Source organism: Canis lupus, chromosome 15 (assembly GCF_048164855.1).
Source record: "Canis lupus baileyi chromosome 15, mCanLup2.hap1, whole genome shotgun sequence".
NCBI lineage: Eukaryota > Metazoa > Chordata > Mammalia > Carnivora > Canidae > Canis > Canis lupus.
In genome coordinates, this window is record NC_132852.1 from 49842940 (window position 1) to 49859961 (window position 17022).

The 17022-nt window shown below is 38.0% G+C and overlaps 1 protein-coding gene across 2 annotated transcripts in view; it reads left to right on the forward strand.

The window, feature by feature from the left end:
• The window catches only part of NUP205 (nucleoporin 205), a 79947-nt gene that overhangs the window by 59034 nt on the left and 3891 nt on the right, over window positions 1-17022 (forward strand). For both annotated transcript variants that reach the window (XM_072777340.1, XM_072777341.1), the window contains 9 exons: window positions 204-352; window positions 1563-1754; window positions 2843-2964; window positions 4503-4641; window positions 6305-6431; window positions 11454-11530; window positions 13926-14054; window positions 14274-14400; window positions 15955-16121. In XM_072777340.1, coding sequence (XP_072633441.1) covers window positions 204-352; window positions 1563-1754; window positions 2843-2964; window positions 4503-4641; window positions 6305-6431; window positions 11454-11530; window positions 13926-14054; window positions 14274-14400; window positions 15955-16121 — 1229 coding nt within the window. The remainder of the gene's footprint in view (window positions 1-203; window positions 353-1562; window positions 1755-2842; window positions 2965-4502; window positions 4642-6304; window positions 6432-11453; window positions 11531-13925; window positions 14055-14273; window positions 14401-15954; window positions 16122-17022) is intronic.

The window sequence follows — 17022 nt, forward strand, 5'->3', positions numbered from 1 at the left end:
TACCATTGTTATCTTAGTATACATACATAGAATGTGTGCATTGGGTCCTTAAGTTCACTGGCCTGGACCCCATTGGTTGGTGGGCCTTTGGGTATAAACGGGAATGGAGGGATTTTTTTTCTTGTATGTATGAGGTGTAATTACTCAGTTACCAAACTTTTTTATTGGAGTGTTTTAAATATTTTCTTTTATAATCCTTTTAGCCAAGAAAACCATGTGGGAAAGGCTGACAGCCCCTGAAGATGTATTTAGTAAATTACAGCGAGAAAACATAGCCATCATTGAGAGCTATGGCGCTGCCCTCATGGAAGTGGTCTGTCGAGATGCTTGTGATGGTCACGAGATTGGAAGGGTATAGTAACTCCAATTAGTATAATAATTGAATTAAAATTTTGGCTTTTAAGGTATAAACTGAATTAGCTTTTCAAATTCATGTTGCGTATTGAGAATTACTTTCTGTAATATAAGTGTAGTTCCTTATTTGCTATGATTTGGAACTTCTATTATATTTATTCATGTTTTGTTTAATTCTATTTAGAATCTCAGTTCAGAATTTCCCTCAGAATAATTTTTCTGCTGATGGTGAGGTTGGCCTTACAGTGGTAGAAATGCTGCTTAATGAAGATCTTTGGTTAAGAGAATGCTGGATACATAGCTTTTATACTGAATATGTCTTTCTCTGTTTTCTGGAGGGGAATTTACATTTATATATCTTTAAAATACTGTGTCAGACTGGTGATAATGCAGTGAGAAGATAACTTCCTGCTACTGGAATATTTCATAGCATTTGAATCATACACAGCTGATCCTTGAACAACATGGGTTTGAACTGTGTGGGTCCACTTATATGCAGATTTGTTTTGACAGAGTACAGCACTGTAAATGTATTTTCTCTTCTTATGATTTTCTTAGTAACATTTTCTTTTCTCTAGATTACTTTATTGGAAGAATACAGTATATAGTACGTATAACAGAAAATCTGTATTACTCTACTCTTTGTTACCAGAAGCCTTTTCTGGTCAACAGTACGCTGTTAATAATTAAGATTGTGGGGACTGTAAAGTTATATGTGGATTTTCCTTACCCCCATGTTGTTCAAAGGTCAGCTGTATTTGAAGACCATGGGAAACAGGAGTTTAAGAAATAGGATAAAATATAAACTGTGTAGTAAGTTCTCAGTTATGTTAAAAAAAGTTTAAGTGTTTTTATGCATTGAAAAAATACTGGGAGGAGAGAGACCAAAATGGATTAACAGTGTTGTCAGACCACATATTTTCTGTATGCTTTTCTAGGTTTCCTGTAATGAGCATGTAAAACTTCACAGTTAGGAAAAGAAAAGGAAAAACTATTTTAAAGAAGTCCCTTTCCTCCTTTTACTAATAAATCGAGATTCTGTATACATAGTTCTTAGTTTCTCAGAAAAACAAAATAAGAAAATGTTATTGCAAGCCACCATTCCCCTTGTCAGAAAAATCCTAAGTATTTTCATATAAAGGCAGTTTCTGTCAATGATTTTGGTAGCTGTCTCTATGTTTTGAACTTTGGTTTTGTTCTTCCTTCAGATGCTGGCACTGGCTCTACTTGATCGGATTGTCTCCGTAGATAAGCAGCAGCAGTGGCTTTTGTATCTTTCTAACAGTGGCTATTTGAAGGTGCTTGTGGACAGCTTGGTAGAAGATGACCATACTTTGCAGAGCTTACTAACTCCACAACCTCCCCTTTTAAAAGCTCTTTATACGTACGAATCCAAAATGGTAAGGCTTTGCATTCATTACAAGTTAGAGCAGCAGCTCAGTTCCTCTTAGAGCTATAGATATGTTAAAGAATATTAATGTGGCCAGCATTTTGGATATTTCTATCGTGTAAGCTGTAATCATCTTTGGGAATTTTAAATTTGGAACATGTGTTAGAAACGTGTCTTCTAAGCATACCAAAGTTGAGTTGAAGTGATCCTGAGAGGGTTGGTAAGTTAACGGAACTGCTACTTACTCAGGTTGCTAATGGTGGCAAATGCAAATGATAGGACATTCAGTCTTCTGAGGACAGCAGTGGACAAAATTGTCTCTTCACAAGAAATTCAGACTGTATTAGTTGCTTGTTAACACAGAATTTTTCAATATAATATATAATCTATCATTTCCTTTCCTCCAAATGTGTTTTCTCTGTTACCCCTTGGTTGAAAATACTACATTGTCACAATAATTGGAACCTTGAAATCTTAGATTTCTTACTAACTTCTTTTCCCTCCTTTGTTTATTCAGTAAGTATTTATTAAATACCTATTATATGCCAGGCATGGCGCTAGGTACTAGAGGCAAGGTGTAGGCAAAACAATCTTCCCTGCCCTCCATATGCCCACATGATGATAAGAGAAACTACAGTTGAGTTGAATACTTATTTCATGGAAGGCATTGTGTGCAGCACTTCAGATATGCGGTGCCAATCTTCAGTGTATATGAGAAACAGAGTATAATGTGCCCCTGCATAGCTAGCTCAGAATTTCTCTTCAGTATGATTTTTTTTTTAAGATTTTTTTTTTAAAATTTATTCATGAGAGACACACACACACAGAGTGAGAGAGAGAGAGAGAGAGAGAGAGAGGCAGAGACACAGGCCGAGGGAGAAGCAGGTCCCACGCAGGGAGCCCAATGTGGGACTCGATCCCAGGACTCCAGGATTATGCCCTGGGCTGAAGGCAGGCACTCAACCGCTGAGCCACCCAGGGATCCCCTCTCTTCAGTATGATTAAAGATCAGAAATGTACTGTGAGAGAGTCTCATTTTTATCTGAGGCCCTGGGATATGATTTCTGTACTGACGATTTTCCTTTTGTAATTTCTTAGGCATTTCTTACAAGAGTGGCTAAGATACAGCAGGGTGCACTAGAGCTGCTGAGGTCTGGGGTGATAGTGAGACTGGCACAATGTCAGGTCTATGACATGCGCCCAGAGATGGACCCACAGGGGTAAGTGTCCATATACACTGGTGTTGCTTCCTTACTAGTTCCTCACTGTAAAGGATCAGTGAGGAAAAAAAGAAGTTCCAAACATAATTTTGCCATTGGTTTATCATGCTGTTTGAGCAATACTCTCTTTCCTCTTGATGACTCTTTTTGGGTCCTACATTCCTGCCATTTACTAATGAATGGAAGTTGCTAGTCAGGGTAAAAGTAGGAAAGACCTAATGCTTTCCATTTTAGAGCAGTAATGTAAGAAGGAAATAGAACATTTTGTTAGTAAATGTTTTTCTTCCCAACTTTAGTGTTCTGTTCAAGAGAATATATATTTTTAGGGGCGCCTGAGTGGCTTAGTCGGTTGAGTGTCCGGCTTTTGATTTTGGTTGGGGTCATGATCTCAGGGTCATAAAATCAAACCCCTTGTTGGGCTCTGAGCTCAGTGTGGAGTCTTACCAAATACTTGCATATTTGAAATCTTTTAGTCAAATTATTTTAAGTTTCAAGCTTTTTAACAGATTCCTTGGTTGGGTTCAAATTTGGGTGGTTGTTTTTTTTTTTTTTTTCTTGTCTACCTGGTTGCAACATTGTTAACCTACCTTCTTAGCAGTAAATAACACTTAGGTCAGTTTCACTAAGTTTCTTCAAAAGATCCATTGCCAAAGTGAATATTTGAGTGTTTCAGGATTAACTGATTAACAGGATTAATTTTACCTTCAGAAAAATATTTTTTTAAATATTACTCTCTAAAATTTTAAACATGAGAGTTATTATTTTCCCTTAGGTAAAGAGAGGATTGAGTTAATTACATTCCTCAGCCCTTGGTGTATAATCACTTTGTGCAAAGCCTTTCTCTTATGTATCTCCATATTTTGTATCCATTCCCTTCTTGACAGGCAATCATTTTCTTTTGTCTAAAAATTTAAATATAAACATTTACAGTAAATGATAGTTTATTAATACCTTATCTTTAATTTTTTTAAATCTTAATTTTTTTCTTTAATATAACAGGCAATGTTGACTCCTTTCTGGCTTTGCATATAGGAGAGGGAAATTTAGAGAAAATAACTTTTGTTTTTACCTGTTTCTTTTTTATAGTTTTTATGGCCCACAGAAGCATTTAGAGTAGAATAAATATATTGAATAAATTCTAAGCATTGTCTTCAAATTATGCAGATTTTCTTTACTAAGATTTTTCAGAATTGAAATAACTGTTTTTGTTGATTTGGGACACAGAATTTTCCTTAGTAGCTTTTTTTTTTTTTTTTTTTTAAGATTTTATTTATTCATGAGAGACACAGAGAGAGGCAGAGACATAGGCAGAAGGAGAAGCAGGCTCCATTCAAGGAGCCCAATGTGGGACCCAATCCCTGATCCTGGGATCAGGCCCTAAGCCAAAGGCAGATGCTCAACTGCTGAGCCACCCAGGCGTCCCTCCTTAGTAGCTTCATATCTTAATCAGGCACCTGTGACTATTTGCCATGGGGATGGTTGGTGTCCATTAACTCTTGGACTGTCGCTCTCTCTTTGTTGGGTGGGAATGAATGAAGCATGTTCGGCATGAGAGACCCGCCAGTGTTCATCCCTGCCCCTGTGGACCGCTACCGGCAGATTCTGCTCCCGGCTCTCCGCTTGTGCCAGGTCATCCTCACATCCAGCACTGCCCAGCACTTACAGGCAGCAGGGCAGGTAAGAAGAGTCCATAGTGTGGAAGAGTCCATAGTGTGGAAGAGTCCTAGTGCAGAGTCCTCATTTTCCCTTGTAGAAACCCAAGGCTTAGACCACATCTGTGATTTTACCTTAGCTGTACTGTTTGTGGCAAACCTGGGCATCAAAAGCCAGCCCCTTGTACTTTGCTGTGAGCTTCATTGGCCCATTCTTTACTTTTACTTGAATGAAACCCTATAGCAAAGAACAGATAGAATAGTGAGATGGAAAGCAAGATCTCTAAATCTGTTCTTCTGCAAAAGGAAGCAGTTATCATGATAGGAATAAACTGGCTTCCAAGATGTAATTTAACCAGGGCTTTATTGAGAGGCCATACACTATGTTAGGCCCTGCAGAACCTATGAAAGGTGATAATGGCCCATTGGGTTGTGATGTTTAGAGCATGAAGTAATTGAAATAAGTGAATTTTCTAAAAGAAGGAAATAAGTGTTTTCATTGAGCACCAGAAATTTTATTTTCATCCCCTTTCAATGAAACCTTCAAAAAACCTTCACTCTTTAGATATCACTATGACTCCACAGTTTTTTATTGTATTACTCTGTTATTGTGACAGCTTCAGGAACTGTGTCCTAATACGTTACAGTGATTTTAGGTGCTCTTCCTGCCATCAGTCTTCAGGCATATGACACCAAGATAGAATGCTGTTGTTTCTAACATGGCACCTTGTTTTATACTGCGTTAGTACATCCTAACACTTTCATATGTGGACTTTGAGTCAGTTCTAATGCCACTCTTGTACTGCCTATAGCAGAATTCCTCCAAGGAGCTTGTTTTAAAAATATAGATTACTTAGGGGCGTCTGGGTGGCTCAGTTGGTTAAGCATCTGACTCCTGATCTCAGCTCAGGTTTGGATCTCAGAGTCATGAGTTCAGTCCCTGCATTGGGCTCCATGCTCAGAGTTCCACATCTGACAATTATGGGCTGAAGGCCAGGAATCTGAATTAAAAATAAAAGGGGACACAGTTTCTGAGTAATTCCAATGTTCGGCTTGTTTTGGCAAAGTCTCAACCTTCAAGGCATTTGTGATTTGGTGAGGAGACATCACATGTGTAATAATTGTATTTCTCCATGAAAGTACGCTAGAAAATGTCAGGGTGGAAGGGCAGAGTTTGGAGGTCAGGATTTTTATCTCGTTGGTATTTATCATATCAAAAGGAGAATTTAGCAAAAGCTTTTATGTGATTGTCCCCATGTTAGGCTAGCCAGATTTTCCTAGAACAACTTAAATTCAGTAAGTCATTTTTATGCCCACTCATTTTAAACTCCTGTTCTAGTTTCATTTGGACAAAAATAAAATAAAAGGAGGGTCAATGGTTTTCATAATGGTTTTCATACAGTAGTTTTAAGGTATATTATACCTTTCTACCCTAGCCTCTAAATATAGTAATTTCTAAAATTTGAAATCATCTTTAGCTTTCTTAGGAATTTTAGGTAAATGTTTGCTTCTTGAAGAAATAAACTATATAAATGCAAAAGACAGTTGCTTATACTACGTTCAGTGTGATTCATTACATCAAATTTTGTGCTTCATTATTATTGACAAGGTAAGTTTCAGATGTAGAATACAATTTGCTACTCTTGACCTCTTTTTTTTTCCGTTTTCCCTCCTTTTCATCGGCTCAGGTGTTGCAGTTTCTCATTTCACATTCTGATACCATACAAGCAATCCTGCGCTGTCAGGATGTGAGTGCTGGGTCTTTGCAGGAACTGGCTCTGCTGACGGGAATTATAAGTAAAGCAGCACTTCCTGGTGAGTTGATTATGTTGAATGGACTTTGAATAATTCTTTACAGATTGACGTACACTTAATAGAATGAGGCTTTTACAGCTTTGCAGTACATATGACTTACTTGAAATTAACAAGTTTAACTGCTTTTTTTTTTAATTAGTAAGTATATATACGTATGACATACAAAAAAATTCAATGAGTTCAAGAAAATAATACTCAAAACCTCACTACCTAGAAATTACCCAGTGCTTTTTTTAGTGTTTGTGCTGCCAAAGCAAGCATGAAATCACCACAAGTTAACATTTGGTGAGTAGCTTTTCAGATGTTGTTTTCTGTATATGCACACACAGGAGAGTTGGAGACATACTGAGGTGAATTATGAGAACGAGATTACCTTTTACGTGCAGTTTTAGAAAACTACTTAATTTTACATGAACTTAACAGATTAAAAAATTAATGGAAGAGAAATCAGAGAGCTTGCTGAATTCCAGACATATGTTTCTTCGCTGCCAGAGCATAAGAATTATTAGTTCTTAAATGATCGCTGTGATTAAGAAGGGAAAAAAAGATCATGAATCATTATTAACATATTTTGGTTACTTTTTTGCATTTTGATTTCTTTAGTACATGTATATTTTAGACAGAATCAACTCCTGATGTGAGAGGTGAAGTCGTGTTCTTTTATACTTTTTCTTCCACTTTTAGATTAATTTTGCTTATGTTATTTTTACTTTGTCAAGTTTTATTTGCATTCAGTCCTGCATCCATGAAACCCTCAGTTATTTAGTTTTACTTGTATATATATATTTTTTTTAAAGTAGATTGCTTTTATTTTTTTTTTTTATTTTTTTTTTTTATTTTCATTTATTTATGATAGTCACAGAGAGAGAGAGAGAGGCAGAGACACAGGCAGAGGGAGAAGCAGGCTCCATGCACTGGGAGCCCGATGTGGGATTCGATCCCGGGTCCCCAGGATCGCGCCCTAGGCCGAAGGCAGGCGCCAAACCGCTGCGCCACCTAGGGATCCCTACTTGTATATTTTTACATGCATTCATTGAAAAACAGCAGTACCTTTTTTCTCCCATGGCTTCACCAGTCCTAGTTCTTCCTTTTGATTTATCTCTTGGTTTTATTATTTTATTTTATTTTTTAAGATTTTTAAATTTATTTGAAAGGAGAGAGAGCACGCATGCACCCTTGTGAGCAGCGGGAGGGGCAGAGGGAGGGAGAGAAGGTACAAGTAGACTCTGTGCTGAGCACAGAGCCCGGTGCCAGGCTAGGCCTTAGGACCCTGAGTTGAACACTTAACCAACCGAGCCACAGGTGTCCCCATTTCTTGCTATTTTTGATTTATACTGTGGTCCTGTCCCCTAAGAAAAAGTATATTGTAGTCCCTGAGTTCCCTGATGTTTATGAACGTTTAAAGGTTGCTTCTAGTCTTAAACAATGGCATAGCTGATTACGATTTCCCTCAGAACTTGTAGCTCATGATAATAGCTCATATTTATTAAGCATAGTGTACCAAGTACTTATTTTAAACACTTAACATATTTATTTAATTCTCACAACAGTCTTATGAGGTAGAACTATAATTTTCCTCCTACAGATGAGGGAACTGAAGCACAGAGAGGTTGCCTTGTCCAAAGTCACATAGATAATACTGGTAGTGTAGTTTCCCAGCCAGTATGGCTTCTGAGCCTGTGCAGTTAACTTGTAGGCTATACTACCTCCATTTTTATGTTGCTACAGAGAAATCTAAGGCCAGCCCATGATTCCACCCCACCAACCCCAATATGTTTTCCTCTCCAGGGCTGTCAGTGCTTGAGTCCTTCATATTGGGAGTGTTTGGCAGGGCTGAGTGCAGTGCCTCTTGAAACACTTGGATCCCATGCTGCTACGGAGGAGAGCACAGCCTCTACTCCATCCAGTCGTGGTGTATCTCAGTCCTGTAGGCTTAGCTCTGCTCATTTCCTCAACTCATTCCAGTGTTTTTAGATGATACCAGTCAGGCCCTCCTTCTTACCTCTCCTTAAGGTCCCATGATGCTTTGTAGTGGCTCTCCTTTTCTCAGTTTTCCCTTGATTTCTTGAGGCCTTACCCAGTTACTCTAAAAGGCTTCTCTGCAAATTGAAGAGTCTTTGGTTTATCTCGTATATTTGCAAGAGTTTTGGTTTATCTTCTTTCCTTCACACTGCGTCTAAGAGTGGAATAAGGGCCATGAGCTGAAACATGCTGTTTACTTCACCAGGATTTTCTTTGTTTTTTTTTTTCCTTTGCCATCACCATTTTTTAGTATTTATGGCATAAATCCTCCCACCTCTTTTGGTGAATGTCATTCATTTTGTAGGTTGATGACAGGAGGGACATTGTATGATGCTACTTCATTCTGCCATCTTCACCCAAAAGTGCTGAGAATAGGTATAAAGAGAATTTGCCTTTTATCAAAACCTCTGGTAAGGTGGTTTTATTCATGAAGTCTCCTGTCATTAATTTTTTTAAGTGCCTAAAATTTTTGTATTTTGCTAATAGCATCATTTGACCAGCATATTAAGATTGTATTCAGCATATTAAGATTGTTTGTAGAAGAGCACAGTTGAACATGCTCATGATAAATTCAAACAAAATAAACAGAGTAATCCGCATATTAAGATTGTATTTAGAAAAGCAGTTTATTTTTACATGATCATGATAAATTCAAACAAAGGAACAGAGTAAAAGTACCATGACCAGCAGTTCCTGCTCTCTAAAAGGAATCAGTTATCAGTTTATTTTTCTAGAAATCTCTATGCATGTGGTGTAAAGTTGTCCCCTCCCTACACAAATGAAATCATACCATACACACTGCTTTGTGACTTTTTTCCAGATCTTTTCTCATTATCACATAGAGCTCCTACCTCATTCTTTTAAATTGGCTACATAATTTTCCACTTGTGAAGAGTTAACCAGATCTTTGTTGTTTACCCAGACCCCTGTAACATGTTGACTGTTTCCAGTCTTTTTTAAAATTTCCAATAGTATGGCATTTAGTAACAGTGTGTGTGTTTATATACATATGTGTTTTTATAGGTTTGAGCTGGTAGGCTTGGTAAATTCCTGACAGTTTTTGGTCAGAAAACATATACTTAAATTTTTTTAAAAGATAATGCCAAGTACCCTCCCAAATTTTTTAAACTTTTAACAGTTTTAACTCCTGTCAACCCTACTCTGTGCAGTTCAGCCCTTGATGACATATTGTTTTGTATTCTCCCATAATTTTACTGTATATTTTTTATCTTAAATGCTCCCATTAAACTACAAGCCCGTTTTTAACTGTGTCCCCCATATTGCCTAGCCTTATACTGGTTATGTTTTACCTCTTCAAATACTGAAACAGCAGGTTAATTTTTTTCTGTGACCCACAAATATTCTGGAAAGTGTTTTGGAGTTGAGAGCGATCTGAGTGGTACACAGAGGACTCAGTTGACACTTAACAGAAGGGTCTTACAGAAACTGAGAATTGGTATATATTTTTTTTAAGATTTTATTTTTAAGTAATCTCTATACCCAGTGTGGGGCTCCGTCTCACAACCTCAAAATCAAGAGTTTGCGTGCTCCACTGACTGAGCCAGCCAGGTGCTCCAACTAGTCTTTTTAAGAAGAGGCAGCAGGTGGGGATAAAAAAGAACTGGGGAATAGCAACGCATGTTGCAGAGATCAGGAAGTTTGAGGACAAAGAGGAAAAGGTCTGAATTCCATGATAGTGTTAGGTACATGATCCAGCTTTCAAGGGGTAGGTTGGGAAAGAAGGGCTTAAAATTACAAGCAGCAAGTGTAGAAAAAAATATTTCAAGAATTTGATATTAACTAGGTTTTTGTTTGTTTGGTTTTGGGAGTATAAGGGAGAACTGAACATATTTTCAAATGATGAGGAAAAATCCTCTCTGGCAAGGTAGATTTTGGTAAAATGGAATAGAAGGTGATTCTGGGTACAGACTCCCAAAGGAGGTGGAGGTGGGAAGGGATGGAGTAATGAGGCACAGGTGAGTTATAGCAAGCCAGTATGTGCCAAATGGTAGGAGTATCTTCTGTAGGTTTGTGTGAGGTCATGGGCTGAGAAACCTACAAAGAGGAGGTCTTGTCATTATGAGGAGCAAAGGATAAGTAAGGTTCCAGTACATGCTCTGGAGCGTATGCTTAGAAATAAGGAATTAAATGGATTGCAAAAACAAAGTTAGGGTACTAAGACAGGTGCAGGTGGATCCTCAGCATGACTATAACCTCAGAACAAAGGAAGGATGCCCTGTGGATTTGCTTGGAGGGCTCCATAGAAATAAAGGGTGGGGTTTTTTTCTGGTATTATAAGAAATTGATCAGTTTCAGAATTTTGTAATAAATCTAAACAGAAGTTGAATGGGAGCTTTTCTGTGTATGTGCAAACTGTACTTTGCTTAAGGGAAAAGAAAAAAAAATCAAATGGTATAGTATAGAGAGTTAAATGAGAAAAGAAATGTATTTCGTTATAAGGGTTTAATATCCTGAACTCTTTCATGAGAAAGTTATTTATTGTCGAGTTTAGAAAATTTTAACTTTTATGCTTATAAATAAAAGGATTTATCTCAAAAACTTCATTTAAAAAATTAAAAAATTTTTAAATGTATTTATTCATGAGAGACACAGAGGCAGAGAGATGTAGGCAGGGGGAGAAGCAGGCTCCCTGCGGGGAGCCCAGTGTGGGGCTCAATCCCAGGACCCAGGGATGACAACCTGAGCCAAAGGCAGATGCTCAACCACTGAGCTACCCAGTTGCCCCCATCTCAAAAACTTTAAGAAATACCTTTTAAAGTTATTAATTCAATCTAGATTTAGATTGCTTATAAATGAACATGTAATGGTACGTTTATAATCTTTGCAAAGTTGTATTTCCCAAAACTCTTTCCCACAGACTCCTAAGTCTGTGTCCAGTTTTAGTAGAGTATAAAATGCTAGCATTACTCTTCTAATTTTTTTAATGTTTTTATTTTGTTGATTATAAAACTATATTTAAAAGCATTCCAAATTTTATAGGTATATTAAGTGAACTTGATGTTGATGTAAATGAAGGATCTCTAATGGAACTACAGGGACATATTGGAAGATTCCAGGTAATTGATTCTTATTTCTTTACAGAGTAGCTGTTCTAAGACTTAACAGCAAAATACAACAGTCCACTCACCCATGCTCTTGTTCTGCTTCCTAGATTTGGACAAAACCCTCTTGATGGTTTTTAATTGATTTTTTTGGTATTTCGAAAAAATACGCTTGTTTTTGAATTTTAGGAATCATCTGTTGATTTTCCATCAAGGAGGATGAGAACTTAGATCTTTTTTTCTCCTTTTCTTCTGCCATATTATATGGACATTTCTCATGCCTCCCCTAAACTCAATATAATTATATCATAGTTTTGATTAGATCAGTATTGTTATTTATGATTAAGTTTGTGCAGCTCCATTATGTCATTCCATGTGATACGTTACTTTTATATGCAACCTTGTATTTTCCCTAGAGTGAGTAATTGTTTCTTTATTTGCTTGGTTTTTATGTGCTTATTTCTAATTTATTCCCAAGCTCTCTCGCAGTTGTGTAATCTCCTTTTAATATATTCAGACATACTAGATAACTTGTCAACTAGGTATTTATCACATTCTTTCTGGGAGCCTCGTGGCCTGCTTTGATCTGAGCAGCTTCACTTTTGTTTAGCTGCACAATATTAATTTATATATTAGAATTTATATTTTATTGTTTTTGATATAGTAGTTTTCTCTTTTTTAAAAGATTTTATTTATTTGAGAGAGAGAGAGCACAAGTGGGGGAGTAACAAAGGGAGAGGGAGAAACAGGTTCCCCACTGAGCAGGGAGCCCAAAGTGTGGCTCCACCCCAGGACCCTGAGCTGAAGGCAGATGCTTAACTGACTGAGCCACCCAGAGGCCCCAATACAGTAGTTTTCTTAACCAGTTCTCTTCGTGAACTGTTTTTTCAAGTTTCCAAAATAAAACTGCTGTCATCAATTTTGTGTACACATTTTTGAGCTATAGGTTAGAAAACATAACTGGTCTCACTAGGCCCAAATATACATACAGAGTACATGGTGAGTCATTATCAAACAGCACTCCAGAAAGAGTTGCACTGTTACCAGCCGAACTCAGATACTCTTTTATTTTTTTCTTCTTTTTTTTTTCTTCTAATTTTTCTTGTTTGGTAGGGAGAAAAAGATATTTTTGAGGCTATTTCACAAGGTGACCTCTAGAAATGTGTTAGTGCATCTTGTATTATCTGTAAGGGTAGCAAACAGCAGGTAATATTTTAAAAATAGATACAACTATTTTGGCAAAATACATTTATATTGTCTTATTTTTTTTTTAAGATTTTATTTATTCATGAGAGACACAGAGAGAGAAGCAGAGACAGGCAGAGGGAGAAACAGGCTCCATGTAGGAAGCCCGATGTAGGACTCGATCCTGGGACTCTGGGATCATGCCCTGGGCCAAAGGCAGACGCTCAACTGCTGAGCCACCCAGGCGTCCCATATATTGTCTTCTTAATATGTTTTGGCTTACCAATCTTATTATGTAAACTAACATCAGTTTACATAAGCTGTTTTATATTATATCTGTTTGTGTCTGTATGTGTATGTAGGTGTGTGTGTGTGTGCCATGCTAGTTTTAAAGTACGTTTTTATGGTCCACTTTCTATGTGCAGAGCACTGTATTACTAATATAAATATGATTCATTCATTGTCTCAGATAATCTTGACCACAATCTGATAAGGTAGTAATCACTATTTGTATCCTAGGAATGTGAGCGTTGAGACTTGTGGAGGTTAAGTAACCTGTTTCAGGTCTCATAACAAGAGGTCAGGTACCTCCTGTTGGAACCCATGTCTCTGATTTCAACCATTTAGATATATTGTGCAAAGCTTATTCTTTCCCTCCAAGAACCTTAGGAAGAACTGTATTGTCAGGGGAAAAGTACCAACATTTCAAGCAGATGACATTTTCATTTTATCTGCCAAGGCTCCCTGTGTGTTCCCACCCCCTTTCTGAAGTCCCAGAAGCGGCCCTCAGTGAAACAGCCTTTAAAGTTGAGCCTTCATAGACAAAATTATGGATGTGCTTGTTACAAAGTGTCTTCTGTTTGCCATCTCATTTTGCTTCTCAGTGTTTATCAACTTGTGTTTATTTAATGGGTATCTACCCAGGAATTATTTGGTGTGAAACAGAATGTTCTTGGCTAATGCTTACAATGTAATGGGGATTAACTGCTTAAAAGAAAAAAAGAGTGATGTTCTTTTAATGAGTTGACTGTCAAGCAAATAATATTTGCAAATAGGTGAATTTTAATAGGGCTAACTTTATTTGCCTCAGTTGGAAGTAAGAAATTAGACCCTTTAAAAGGTGATTCCACTCCCGAATGAGGTTTTCTTTATGTCTCGCCAAGAGAGGTCACTGATTTTAGACCTAGCCAATTAAATATGAACAAAATATCTTTCTCTTTCTTAGCGCCAGTGTTTAGGACTACTAAGCCGCTTTGGAGGCTCTGACAGACTGCGCCAGTTTAAATTTCAAGATGAAAACGTGGAGGGAGATAGAGTGAGCAAGAAAGATGAACTCGAACTGGCCATGCAGCAGGTGAGAGGGGTGGGCATTGTATATACGTTCTTGAACATGTGGTTTTATATTTTTGGAAGCATATGATAAAGATACCAGATGTGAATGATTTTACACATTGATTTATAATGTTGTAATTTTAGAAATTGATTTAGTAACTTGGTTCTCCTTCAAATCTGGAGTTCCATGATATTTGGGCATTTGGGGAATTAATATTTTTGTTACTGTTTTTCCTTGTAGATCTGTGCCAATGTCATGGAATATTGCCAGTCACTCATGTTACAGAGCTCCCCCACATTCCAGCATGCCATGTGTCTCTTCACCCCGAGCCTGTCAGAAACCATTAACAGAGACGGACCTCGGCAAGGTGAGTGGACTTCTTTCTTGCTGTAATTGAGGATTAAGTTGCTGTGATTAAAATAAGCTCTAGATGGCTCCAGTGAAATGCAGCTCTTTTCTTTATGTGTAATTAGTGGGAAAATTTGTCAATGACTTTAAGAAAGATCAGTAAGGAGGTACTGGTGTCAGTCCTGTGGATAGGTTAGAGAGCTCAAGAGGACAGAGAAATTCAAGATTTTCTAAGGATAAATTTCAAAGAGCTTTGGGTTTGAATAGTATTTGAGACCCCAAAGAAAGTATCTAAGATGGGCAAGTAAACTAGCTGGGTGAAAAATGTACAAACATAACAGACGGTTTATGCGTAAGATCATGTTAAGCTGAAGGTAGTGTCTGAATTGGGTCTCGTAGTATGGCTCCAAATTTCTGTATCACAGCAAAGTAAAGTGTGGATGCTAAGTAAACTGACATAGTCTGTGATTTCCTAAGGACCCAGTAGGTGAGATCTGGAATGTGAGGGTTGTGGGTTGATGAAAGCTGTTATCCCATGGGACCCTCAGAAGACAGTCTATTCGGATGTTAGTGGTGCTTGCTCTGTGATTTTTCTGCAAATCATTTTGTCACATTTTCATCTTCAAGATCTTATTTTCCCTGAAAATTGCTTAATCACATAAAAGATTTAGTAGGATGGTGTTATTAAAGTATATTAGTTTAACAGTATCTAACCACTGTTTCATGTAAATGGTGCCAGGAACTAACAACTCTGTGCAACTCCATTATAAAGTGTCCAAGGGGCTCCGTTCTTCCCCCTTGAATCTTTTTTTTTTTTTTTTTTTAAGATTTTATTTATTTATTCATGAGAGACAGAGAGAGAGAGGCAGAGACACAGGCAGAGGGAGAAGCAGGCTCCATGCCAGGAGCCTGATATGGGAGTTGATCCCGGGTCTCCAGGATCATGCCCTGGGCTGAAGGCAGCGCTAAAGCGCTGAGCCACTGGGGCTGCCCCGAATCTAACATTTTAAAACAAGTTAAGTTGAGCCTGATCATAACATTTTCAAATGAAATTATAGTTTTGTCATTTATTCTTCAAAAACATTAATAATCATCACTAACAATTAAAATTTCACTTGCTTTCTTTTCACTTTGAGCCTGTCTTTCACATACTAGGCCATTCTCCGATCTTTAATACTTGATGAACTTTATGAAGCCTAATATATATTGGTCTTTATTCTTCCTTAGACTCTTTAAAGATTTAATCAGCAAACTTAACCTTTGCCAGTCGTAGACACAGGAGGGGGTGGGTTTGTGGTAGATTCAGGAATATTCATTTGTAGAGAAGCAGTTTAAGCTAGCAGTTAAGAACAGAGACTGATGATGAACTGCCTAGATTTGAGTCCCAGATCACCATGGCACTTCACCACTCCTCTGAACTGTCAGAAGTATTTAAAAGTAGTTGTGGGTTGGTTTTAATAATAGTTTACATGCCCTTCAGTTCTGGGCATCCCTTGTTTTAAAACAGGTCATTTGAAATTCATTTAATATTCTTGTAAGTGGAACATTCTGTTTTTATTATCAACTCTATTAGATACCCAAGCTCCAGTGATTCCATATTGGCGCCTGCCAGGTTTGGGCATTATTGTCTACCTGCTGAAACAGAGCGCTAATGATTTCTTCAGCTATTATGACAGTCACCGACGGAGTGTCAACAAGCTACAGAATGTAGAGCAGCTTCCACCAGATGAGATAAAAGAGGTATGAATCTTATAATGAGCCATGGAGATTTTGGAGAATCCTTGCTTTTCCTAATGACCAAAATATTGGTGTCCGACTTGTGTGTAAAGATGATGTATGCAGTGATAAAAGGGCTTGAAATGATGCCTCTGTGTGGTTTGAAGAAGAGTCCTCCCCGTAGCACCACACCTGGTAATCAGGGCAACACTTGAATGGAAGATGGTGAAGTGCATCTGTTCAGGAACACCACCTGCTACCCTTCAGTAGAACGGCAGCTGGCTTTTGAAGTAGAGTTTTGGTAATTCATACTCTGAAATCTGTGCTGAGAAACCTGGGTTTCTGTTGCAGATGCTTATTCAGTAGAAGTGATCCCTTAAGTAAGAGGTCTCTGTGTCTTCAGCATCTTCAGTATCTGTTTAGAGAATTTTTTAGACAAATGGGATAGCATATAAGACTTGACTGCCTGCCCTCAGTGACCCAGAATCATTCACCGATATTGTAGCTAAAGATACTGAGTCGCTAGGCTTACATCCTAAGTAGCCACTTTCTCTCCCATCCGGCACAGCTGAATGACACAAGGCATACCCTGGCCGGTGCTGAAGCTCCCTGGTGGCCCGTGGCAGCCTAGATGTGGAGCCATTTTGCCATTCCTCCTTTGCACCAACTGTCCTGAAAAGCTCCACATTACTCTTCAGAGTAGTCAAAACCTCCTCCCTCTTGCCTGCTTCCAGCAATCATAGGGAGCAGTTGGTGGGTGTTTCTGATGTGCCAGACAAGTTCTGTTGCAATACATGAGGCAGATAGTGTAGCCACTCCTATTTTCTCAGATGAGGAAGTGGAGGCCCTGGAAGTTTGAATAATTTACCCAAAGCCACACAGCTAGCAGGTCCTGAGGCGGGAGTTACTGATGAGGTTCTAGTAA